The sequence below is a fragment of the Thamnophis sirtalis genome, unplaced genomic scaffold (assembly GCF_051295495.1).
Source record: "Thamnophis sirtalis isolate CommonGarterSnake01/CBP01778 unplaced genomic scaffold, rThaSir2_p1.2 scaffold_14, whole genome shotgun sequence".
Taxonomy (NCBI): Eukaryota; Metazoa; Chordata; class Lepidosauria; order Squamata; family Natricidae; genus Thamnophis; species Thamnophis sirtalis.
Window position 1 is genome coordinate 1,357,739 of NW_028261394.1, and position 10,922 is coordinate 1,368,660.

Below are 10,922 nucleotides of genomic sequence, written 5' to 3' on the forward strand. Positions count from 1 at the left end.
TAATTTTCAGAAATTAGCCTTTGATTGATGCTTCTAGTTCTTTGAAATAATGAAGCAGGATTGCAAAATGTTGACAAGCACAAAAGGAACATCAAGGATGCTGGCCCAATTTTATTCATATGCCCAGATATTCAAGACTTATTCCCCCCCCCACAAAAAAGTTTGCCAAAGATGTGAATAGTGATGTTCTGTAATCTTCTCTGCCCAGGGAAAACAATTAGAATTGTCCACAAAGTTCTGAGCCTTTTGGAAAATATCAAATTTCTTAAGAATTATGAGCCTTATTCAGCTGGGCAACCTGTGATACGGGGAAAAAAAAATAAGGAAAAGAACAGACATGGATGCTTTTTAAATACACATTCTTTTATTTGGGACACTGATAATTCTGGAAGAAAAAACCCCACAGTCTCTTTTCTGCAATCCATCTATAAATAATCTTTAATACTGTGATTAAGCTTATAACATCCTTTCCATACATTTTGGAAGATCCCATCCTTTGACAAGCTTCGTCCTGTTTTCTGAACAAACCCAGGCAAAGGCTCTTTAGTTTAATGGGAGACAGAGAGAATTAAAGACAAGCCTTGAAATGGGGAGGGAGGGGGGGCTATTTTCAAGAGAAAAGTTGCTTTCTCCATACCAACTTAATTCCCACCTATTTAATCTCAAGCGCAAGCATCAAAGTCACATCTATGGCTTAAACAGACTGGAAATCCTGCTCCCTCCAACCTGAGATTGCCTTGCTTATTCCAAGTTATTGAAATCTCCCAAGTCGGGGGTAGAAATCTGATAAATTCATGCTATGAAATATTCCATCTGCTTAATAACTAACCTCGGGAAGCAGCTCGGGCGTTAGCACAAAGGCCCCTTGCATTTTCAGCGGCTAGAGTGAGGACATTTTCCAACATTTGAGAGATTAGGTTCCAAAAGAAACCACCACCTGAGGTTGGAAGTGATCATACAATCTTTTGAGTTAAATTAACTTTGAGCCCAATTGAAGGCCTGCCACATTCCCTTCTCCCGATGCCTGGCACAAGATGGATTTCACTCAGATGAAAACTCGTTTTCACTTAAATCATGGAAATCTATGCCTGAAGGACATTATCTCAAATCTCTCCGGGGCATGTGAAGCTAAACATTCCATCCACAATCAGGACAGTATCATCCCAATGATTTATGGTCGTATTTTTCTCCAAGGGGGGGAAATAAATAGATGCCCAAGAAGGAATAGCAACCAAGAAGTTTCCCCTGCAATGTTTCAATTTGGGACAGTGTGAACAGGACTCTCCTCTCTTTCACTTCCTTCTTTTATGCTATATAGGAGGTGCTGAAATATAGAGACAACTTATCGGCCTTCTTGAAAATTTTCAATTTTTCCCTGGCCAGCGCTTTCAAGGTCACTTCTACCATAAAAGTTTAATTCTTTTAAGTTTTGCTGTCCAGCATCACTGGCTGGAGAAGCCCTAGAAAAACCTGAAGGAAGCACCACCTTCTGGCAAGCTATGACCCTTCAACCATTTATCCCCACGCATCAAAGGTTATAGGCAAGTTGTAACACACCTGGGACAGGTAGATATGATCTTCATGCAATTACAGGCGCAACTACTTCTCCGCAAGAGGCCAGTTTGCCCAGAAACAGAGTGGGAGAAGCAGAATGCAGGGACTTGTGGTTTTTAACAGAGGAAAAAGCCTTTGGGAATTCTGCAGGTTGTTCCTGACCGTCTGTGGCTGGGGGTGAATATATTGCAGGCAGGCTAAGTGGGTTTCCTGCAAGGCTGATGGGAATGCTTGGTTTGAAGCAGGCATGCTCTTACTGAGATCCATACTGGCTCCTGCCCAGTTAAAACGATTAGGCCCTGCAAATGCAAACCCCAGCACTCATTAACTAGCAACTTAGTTTACACCAGGGACGTCCAACCTTGGCAACTTTTTACGTCCTGTGGACTTCAACTCCCAGAATTCCTCAGCATGGCTGGCTGGGGAATTCTGGGAGTTGAGGTCCAACGGTCTGAAGTTGCCAAAGTTGGACATCTCTGGTTTACACTGTGGCAAAGGGAAGCAAAGGGCCCATCTCAAAATGCCCAGCTACCTTGTGCTACAAGATACAGGATTGTGTGGCCATTCTTTTAAACAGTCTATATCAGTGTTTCTCAACCTTGGCAACTTGAAGATGTCTGGACTTCAACTCCCAGAATTCCCCAGCCAGCGAATGCTGGCTGGGGAATTCTGGGAGTTGAAGTCCAGACATCTTCAAGTTGCCAAGGTTGAGAAACACTGGTCTATATCTTAACAAGCCAAATTCTAAAATTTAAAAAAAAAACAAAACACCAAAACAGCAGGATTCTGCAATCCACGTGTCCAATGAGCCAGCCTGCACATTTTATCTTCTTTCACATCGTTTATTCCAGCTTTGCTCGCTGTTGGGAAGAACAAAGAGCTACAGAGAAGGACGCTGCCCCAAACCTACAACCTTCAAGTCCTTTTTTCAGCGACCTCTTTTGCAAGCGACGCTTTTTCATATACACACACACACACACCCCGCCTCCCATCATTCAAGGAAGCTAAGACCATTCCGTACTCTTAAGAGCTCAACCTGTATTAGTTATTCCCTTCCCCTCCCCAAGACACGCAGAGTGCTGGAGGCAAGAGAGAAAGTCTCTCCAATTACTTGCCCGTGTTTGAAAAATCAAGCCACTAGGAACGCTTCTGATCCTGCCACACAGGAAGGCCAAGCCCCAAAGAGAACACAACCACAACCTGTCATCTTTGGCCAGTGGGGACATTGTGTCCCTGTCCACTGCCAAGCTCTGCAAAGGCCAAGGCGCCCACGGAAGCAGACAGGAGGAAGGCAGCGGGGCGTATTCTAAGCAATTTGAAGCAAGCAAGCAAGCACAGCATCCCCGGTTCAGGAGCTGCATCATGTTCCTGTTCTGAACACTCGAGTGGCAGAGCGGTTCCCACCCTCCCCCCACAGCAACGATGTGGAGATGCAGAAGCCTCGCGAGGCCGTACGAAACAAGGACCGCCACTCTTACACGACCAGACATGCATAAAGTTTGGCACAGAAGCCTTTAAGTCACTGAACGTTTCAAAGTCTTGGGAGACCGGTTTATTCGGGGAGGGGACGAGGATGTTTTTAATTTTTTTGGTCTGATAAAAAGTCCTAGCAAGCAATCCACCGTTTCCTGCAGCGTGAAACCCGGCGCGCATGTCAGAAGCGTAACTTGCACACCGCTTCCTTCGTGACGAGTAGGCGGCAGCACGGCGAGATAATTACAGAGAGAGCACTCACCACCATCCACCAGGATGCGAGCTGGTGAGCTTGCACTCATTTGCACCGGGAGGAGAGGAAAAATAATAATAATAATAAAAAGAGCAGCCATTGTAAAATATGGTGAAAGAATTATTTGTGCACGTTACTACACAAGTCTTTGAGCCAGCCGTGAGGAAGGGGGCCATAAAGACACCTCTCTTTCAAGAAGTCCTTAAACATTTTCCATTTAACGTTGCGAATTCTGCACCGGCATAATTAGCTTTCCCGCCACTGCAGGGTGCTTTAAGCTCGCGCTGCTGGGACTGACTAACATTCCGGAGGAAGTTGAGCCTTGTAAACCAACCGGAGCAGATGATTCACCCACCCCACCCCACCGCCAGGCCCTCCTTCCATCGGCCAAGTGCTTCTTTAGCAAACACTGCAGTTGTGGGCCAGACACACCAACCTCAAGTAATGCTTAGACCAGGCAGGAGCCCCCCCCACCCCCACCTGTTCTGGAGGAACCCCTACACGGAGCCAAGGAGGAAGCAACATAAGCAGGAAGCAACTTATGTTCTCTTCTATTCCAAGGAGATCTGGGGAGACGCGGGCGTTTCCTCCCCCCCAAAAGGAGCGGGGGGGAAAGGACTGTCAGCGATCCCATGGCGAACTCTGCAAGGAAAGGGCATTGAACGGGTAGCTCTTGAGATCCGTCTCCGGGATCAGGTTGGCCACGCGGCTGGAAGAAGGATCAGGCTCCGGCAGTCCCGTGGATTCCCCTTCGTGCTTTCAGATCGGTCCAGATGGCCCGTTAAGAGGGGAGCCTGGTGTCTTCTGTCCCGACCGAGACATCCCCGTTGTCTGAATAGAAGATGCGCCCTCGCGCTCGCCTCCTCCTCCTCCTCTCTCCCCACCCCCCGGCCTCACTGGCCATCTCTTAGTGAAGCTCTTGGCATCCCTGTCACCGGAATTCGTAAATGGGCGCGCTGTACTCAGGGACGTGAGTCAGATTCAGAGATTGATACCTGGGGGGGGAGCAAGGGAAACAGGTTGAGCAGAGCAAAAAAGGTGGCCGATTCCGCAGCATGGCAGCAGGTTTCCAAGAGCTGCGGTCTCACAGCATCAGAGCGCCGTGGTGGCGCTGTGGTTAGAATGCAGTATGGCAGGTTGATTCTGCTGACTGCCAGCAGTTCGATTATCACCGGGCTCAAGGTTGACTCAGCCTTCCTGCCTTCCGAGGAGGGTAAAATGAGGCCCCCGATTGCTGACTCTGTAAACAGCTTAGAGAGGGCTGTAAAAGCCCTGTGAATTAGCAATTTAATAAATTTGTATGGCGCCCAATCCCGTGGGACTCTGGGCGGCTTACAGCAAGATAAAAATAAGAATTAAAAAATAATGTGAGATATAATTTTTTTTTAAAAACAACACACCATACATTCCATTTAAGTGGGGCTGGACCTTGTTCAACAGCCCCAGGCCTGCCGGAACAGCCAGGTTTTAGTGGCTTTTCGGAAGGCCGAGAGAGTGGGAAGGGTCCGGATCTCTGCGGGTAGATCGTTCCACAGGGCCGGAGCAGTTACAGAGAAGGGTCTCCCCCGAGGAGCCGCCAGCCGGCATTGTCCAGTCGACGGCACCCGGAGGAGGCCCAACCTGTGAGATCTAATTGGCCGTTGGGAGGAATGTGGCAGGAGGCGGTCTCTCAGATATCCAGGTGAAGCAGTATGCAAGTCTAAGTGCTATGGCTATCAGGTTATGGGCCCAGATGGCCCTTGGCAGTGGACTATTGAGAGACCGCCTGCTGCCAATTACCTCCCAAAGACCCATTAGATCACACAGATTAGGCCTCCTCCGGGTTCCGTCTACTAGCCAATGTCATCTGGCCACTACCCGGGGGAGGGCCTTCTCTGTGGCGGCTCCGGCCCTTTGGAACGAACTCCCCGCGGAGATTCGGACCCTCACCTCTCTCCAGGCCTTCCGAAAAGCCGTTAAAACCTGGCTGTGTCGGCAGGCCTGGGGTCGATGAGTTTCCCTTCCCCTCTTGAAACGTGTGGCTGTTGGTTGTTTTAAATTCCCTGTACTTTTGTTGTAGTTCTTGTGTTTCCCTTCCCCTCCTTTGGGTTTGTGCGCCGCCCTGAGTCCCGCTGGGAATAGGGTGGCATATAAATAAAATGAACCTCGAACCTTGAACCTATTGGCCTTGGCCCTGATGTGATCTGAGCCCACCGGTGAGTGAAATAAATTCCTTTGGGTCTCAATACATTAGTCACTCAATCACTGTCAAACGTGTGGGATGGTGTCCCTACGACTTGGCCTTGGGCGAGGAAGGTTCAATTTCCCATCATGCCCCCCATCTTACCATTCTGAACTCCTGTGATAGTAATAGCCCTCTATACATGCTGCAGACTTCTGAAAGCATATGTAATAAAATCCAGCGAAGGATGCCCCGCTGATGTCTTTAATGGTGTGATCTGGGACGAGGAACTGCTCCTGCACACACAGAAAGTAAACACGTGAAGACGGGGGAAGCTAGAAATGTGGTTTTCTTTCCCTAAAAGATGATCTTTTAAGAGAATTAAAATTCATTTCATGTAGTGTTTTATACGCGATATAAACAGGCTGTATACCAAATCTCAGTTTGGATCACTGTGTTTCTCAGCCTTGGCAATTTTAAGATCTGTGGACTTTTAAGCCCCAGAATTCCCCAGCTAGCACGAGGAACTCCCAATTTGGGGAGTTGAAGTCTTAAAGCTGCTGGGGTTGAGAAGCACTGCTCCAAAGATGAGCAAGTAAGAGTTATTTTACTTTTCTTAGGATTGAGGGGAAGGGGAAGCGCAGGCTCTTTAAGTCCAAGTTTAGCCCCTTGCCAGGCCCAAGGCACCTTTTGGAACCGTGCTCAAACAACTTACTTTCCACCTCATGAAGACAAAGTCATCATTCTTCAGATCCTCATAATCAAAATCGTCAGAGTTAAATATTTTTGCGAACTGGTAAAATGCTGGGAACTTCCCCTAGGAGAGAAAAGGGAGACACGCATCACTGATGCCCCTGACATTCCTGGCCCCGTGTAAGAGCACACACACACGCTCCAAAGGCTCCATCCTCCCCCCAAATGGGGCCTTGCATGGAAAGCTAGCAAGTCAGGGAGAAACCTCTGCGAATCCTATCCCTACCCCAGTGTAAAATAGCTCTTGCCTCTCCACCCACAGGCAAGGGATCCCAGGCTGGGTGAAATCAAGGGGACTCACCCAATGTTTACGATCCACGTCTTCATCTGCATCCCATTTCCGGGTTAAAAACGGGTGCTTTTTACTGATTATTTCTCCTTCAAAGAAAGTAGTAAGTGTTGGATACTCCTAGGAGTGAAGGAATGAAACAGGGGCACAATGAACATACAGAAGGAATCCAGGATTATTCCCCCACCCCCACCCCTATTTTCCTAAAGCAGTCGCAATTGGGCACTGAAGAATGCCTCCAGAAAGACACGGTCTGTTCCGGACACATACCTCAGTAAGGCCTTTAATCTTTAAGTATCCGCAGAGATAGGAATTGTCCATGTCAACATGCTGGAAGACAAAAAGAAAACATTCTCTGTGGCTGCTCCGACCCTCTGGAACGAGCTCCCCCGTGGAGATTCGAACCCTCACCACCCTCCAGGCCTTCCGCAAAGCCCTTAAAACCTGGCTGTTCCGACAGGCCTGGGGCTAAAGAGTTTTTGCCCCCCTTCTCGAATGGTATGGTTGTTGTGTGCTTTTTAAATTTTTGTATTGTTATGTCTCGTCTTTTTTATCCCCCTGTCTGTACCTCCTTCCCTGATTGAATTGTGAGCCGCCCTGAGTCCCCTTCGGGGGAAAAGGGCGGCATATAAATGTAATCAATCAATCAATCAAAACATATCCAAAAAGGTCAGGGCTTAAGGCTGGACCAAAGAACTCAAAACAACACAGAGAATCTTTCTCTGCAACTGTGAAAACAAGGATGACGCCCTGAGCTCCAATTAAAGTGGGAGTAAAACCAGATTAACACACCCTCCTCTTCCTTCTGCTACATGTGCTGGAAGTCCTTGGAATCCTCATTCTTCTGAAAAGCCAATGCTAATTATGCTAATTATGCTGACTGCCAGGAGTTCAATCCTGACCCGGCTCCAGGTTGACTCAGCCTTCCATCCTTCCGAGCTTGGTAAAAGGAGGACCCAGATGTTGGGGGGGGGGGCAAGAGGCTGACTCTGTAAACCGCTTAGAGAGGGCTGTGAAGCGCTGTGAAGCGGTGTATAAGCCCGAGTGTTGTGGCTATTTCAAGAAACTACAGCAGCATTGAAAAACAACCTTGTTCTCCCAACCCCTGAACCACATTTTGACTATCGACGGCACTCATCAAGACAATTCAGGAAGAGAAAGGAACCCTTGGATGCATCCCTTGTTCTTCCATCTAGCCTGCCTCTCTCCTTGCCTGTAGCTTCCTCATTCAGGTGGCGCAGTGGTTAAATGCAGCACTGCAGGCTACTGCTAGATCAGCAGGTCAGCGGTTCAAATCTCACCGGCTCAGGGTTGACTCAGCCTTCCATCCTTCCGAGGTGGGTAAAATGAGGACCCAGATTGTTGGGGACAATAATGCTGACTCTCTGTAAACCGCTTAGAGAGGGCTGAAAGCCCTATGAAGCGGTATATAAGTCTAACTGCTATTGCTATTGCTATTCTCCGGAGTTCCAGCCCTTTCTGTCAAAGACAAAAGCCCCCTCAGGTTCCTCTTTACCTTCCTAGGCTCAAGCACTTATGCCACTCCCAGGCATCAACCTTTCCACATCTCAAGGTGGTCTGGAAAACAAAGCTCAGATTCACCAGCCGGCTTCATCTGCTTAAAAAGAGCTGGAGAGAAGAGTTTGGAAAAGGAAACGCAGCCCAACCTTCTCTTCCATTTCTAAGGTCTACTTCCGCAGGGTCACCTGGAAAGGACGTTCATTGCCAGGTCGTCCAAGATAGCCCAGGAAGCAAAAGCAGAAGAATGACCGGCGGATGCTATTCGGGGCTCCTGACTGACCTTTATACGGCGAAGGCACCGTTTTGTCTGTGCTTTGTCGGGGAAAGCCAGAATGACAGCGGAAACAATGCAGGTCTGGGTCTAAAAATTGCCTGGGGGTTGGATGGAAATTGTCCAAGGACATCGGAGTCTTTGGGGACACAGCCTATGGGTGGCCTGCGTGTAGAAGAACAGACTTTGCTGAGCTGGCCAGAGTTCTCTGCAGGCTAACATTTGATTTCCAAGAGTGGCCAGCCAGAAGGCCACAGTTGGCTCTCCTTTGGGGTCTGACAGCCAGGACACAACTTTGTGGAAGGAGGTTCCCAATGCATCATTGGGATCTGGGTACTTGAGAGACCGCCTACTGCCAATACCTCCTCTAGACCAATAAGATCGCATAGATTAGGCCTCCTCCGAATTCCATCAGCCAGCCAATGCCGACTGGCAACTACCCGGAGGAGAGCCTTCTCGGTGGCTGCTCCGACCCTCTGGAACAAACTCCCCGTGGAGATTCGTACCCTCACCACCCTCCAGACCTTCCGCATAGCCCTTAAAAGCTGGCTGTTCCAACAGGCCTGGGGCTAACGACTTGTAACCCCACTCGAATGATGTGACTGTTGTGTTTTTAATGGTGTATGACTCTATGTTTGTAACTTGTCTGTCTCCCCCCCCCCCCTTCAACTGTGAGCTGCCCTGAGTCCCCTCAGGGAAAAGGGCGGCATACAAATAAAGTATAAATGAAAAAAAAAAATGAAAATGAAATCAACTGAAGGTATCACATCCAAAGAAACGTCTGAAGTTACTAACAAACCTATTTTGCTGACATAAAGGTGCGTTGAAGGCTACAACAACTTCCCAAACAACAACTCTGACAGCAGCAGAGCTCAAGCTCTGAAACATCTGCAGCTCCAGGAGCAGTCCAATTCCTTTCTTCCCCAAAAGGTGTGCTCAGCTGCAGAGCCCCAGATGCTCAATGAAACCCATCGTTCTCCTGAAAGCAGAATCCTTCCACAGCTCTGGACTTTCTTAATGGGCAGGATGCCTTACAATCAGGGGTGAAATTCAGCAGGTTCTGGAGAATCGGTAGTAGACATTTTGAGTAGTTCGGAGAACTGGCAAATAGAACCTCTGGCTGGCTCCAGAGTGGGGAGGGAATGTGGATTTTGCAGTATCCTTCCCTTGTCATGCCCACCAAGAAATTTGGATTTCACCACTGCTTGCAATGCTTATTTATTTCCTTTATTTCACTGATGCCACCGTAGGGAGCTCACAACCTCCCCGTAGGGAGCTCACAACCATCCACAACGGCAAGGATTATTTTTTAAAGCATCCTTCTATCTCCCTGCCTGTTGCCAGGCCCATCACCCTCCCAGCTCAACCTCCATTCTAGTTCAAGACCTGGGGGAAAGAGGCAGCTTTTCATGGCTCCCCTCCCGAAGGCTAAAAGGGATCTCTGGGCTGCCCCAATAAGAAGATTTATTTATTGCCAGTGCACAAAATATGTACAATGAGATTGGTTGGGCTGGGGGGGTGGGGGGGAGAAGACACTGAGAAGGGGAGCCTCTAAGGTCCCATCAGGTAGCAAGTTCCCAGGGAGGGGATCTAGAGCCTCCCCCTTCGTAGCTATCAGGACCCCCCCAGCCCTTCCCACTTCTGCACCTGCCAGATTGACACCTGGGTGCCTGTATGTGTGTGTGTGTTCTGGGAGGGGTTTTTTCCTTGGGGAACCAAGCCCCAGGGGCTTCCTGAGGGCCAGGCATGCTTTGCTCTCGCCATGCAACCTCCCCCCGCCACCAATTTTGGGCATCTTCACAGAAGCTTTTGCAACCCCCCCCCCAAAAAAATATTGGGGGAGGGGAGATGCCAGGTGCAAGGTGTATTGAAAAGGGGGGGGGGAGAGGACCGGGCGAGGCAGCATCTCTTTGGGGCTTTGAGGGGGGCGAAATCTTCTACCCCTCCCCCCGAATTCGGGGTCCACGAAGCCCCCCTCCCCCAAAGGACCCCTCCTCAGCCTCCATGCCATGGAAGGGGGGGCGGGGGAAAGCAACTTCTGTTCCCTCCCAGACCACGAAGCGCATCCTCCTCCTCCTCCGGGGCCCCAGGGGAAGCGGGGGAGAAGGATGGGTGGGGGAGTCCGCCGGGGACGATGGGTCCGGGGCTGCCGGCTCACCTGCACGACCACCTCCACCTCGTAGGCGTTGCCCTTGGAGCGCTGCTGCCCGCGGAACTTGGCGCCGCTGTAGAGGCGGCTGGTGTTGACGCCGGGCTGCGCCGTGTTGATGGGCGGCGGCGGCTCCAGGCGGGCGGCGGCAGCGGCGGCGGCGGCTCCCGGGGCCGGCTCCGGCGGGCAGCGGCAGGAGCTCCGCACCGGCATCTCGGCCGGGTCTCCCGGCGCCAGCGCGGGGCGGGCGGGCGGGCCTGGCTCGTCCTCCGTCACCGGGCCGGCCTCCCTGCCCCCCTGCAGCCCGCTCCGCCTCGGCTCCGGCCCGCTCCCCCTCGCCGCCCGCCGATTGGACGTCCGCCGGGCCACGCCGCGTCCCGATTGGCCGCGACACGGTCACGTGCGCGGCGACAGAGGGGGAGACGCCGCTTCCTCTGGGGAGACGGCGCGGCGGAGGGGACAAACCGCGTTTGTGACGCCGATTGGCCGGCCGCCCCG

The 10,922-nt window shown here is 50.6% G+C and overlaps 1 protein-coding gene across 2 annotated transcripts; it reads right to left on the reverse strand.

Moving 5' to 3' along the window:
• Positions 1-159: 159 nt before the first annotated feature.
• GID4 (GID complex subunit 4 homolog) lies at positions 160-10,755 on the reverse strand. 2 transcript variants are annotated; one of them, XM_087728465.1, is made up of 6 exons: positions 10,434-10,755; positions 6,754-6,813; positions 6,496-6,603; positions 6,157-6,258; positions 5,607-5,737; positions 160-298 (listed from the first exon to the last, which is right to left on the reverse strand). In XM_087728465.1, the coding sequence occupies exons 1-6, from the start codon at positions 10,635-10,637 to the stop codon at positions 286-288; spliced, it is 618 nt and encodes a 205-aa protein (XP_087584591.1). In that variant the 5' UTR covers positions 10,638-10,755; the 3' UTR covers positions 160-285. The 2 variants fall into 2 exon arrangements, with proteins under 2 accessions (XP_087584591.1, XP_087584590.1); XM_087728464.1 differs by lacking the exon at positions 160-298 and adding an exon at positions 4,025-4,275.
• Positions 10,756-10,922: the final 167 nt, after the last annotated feature.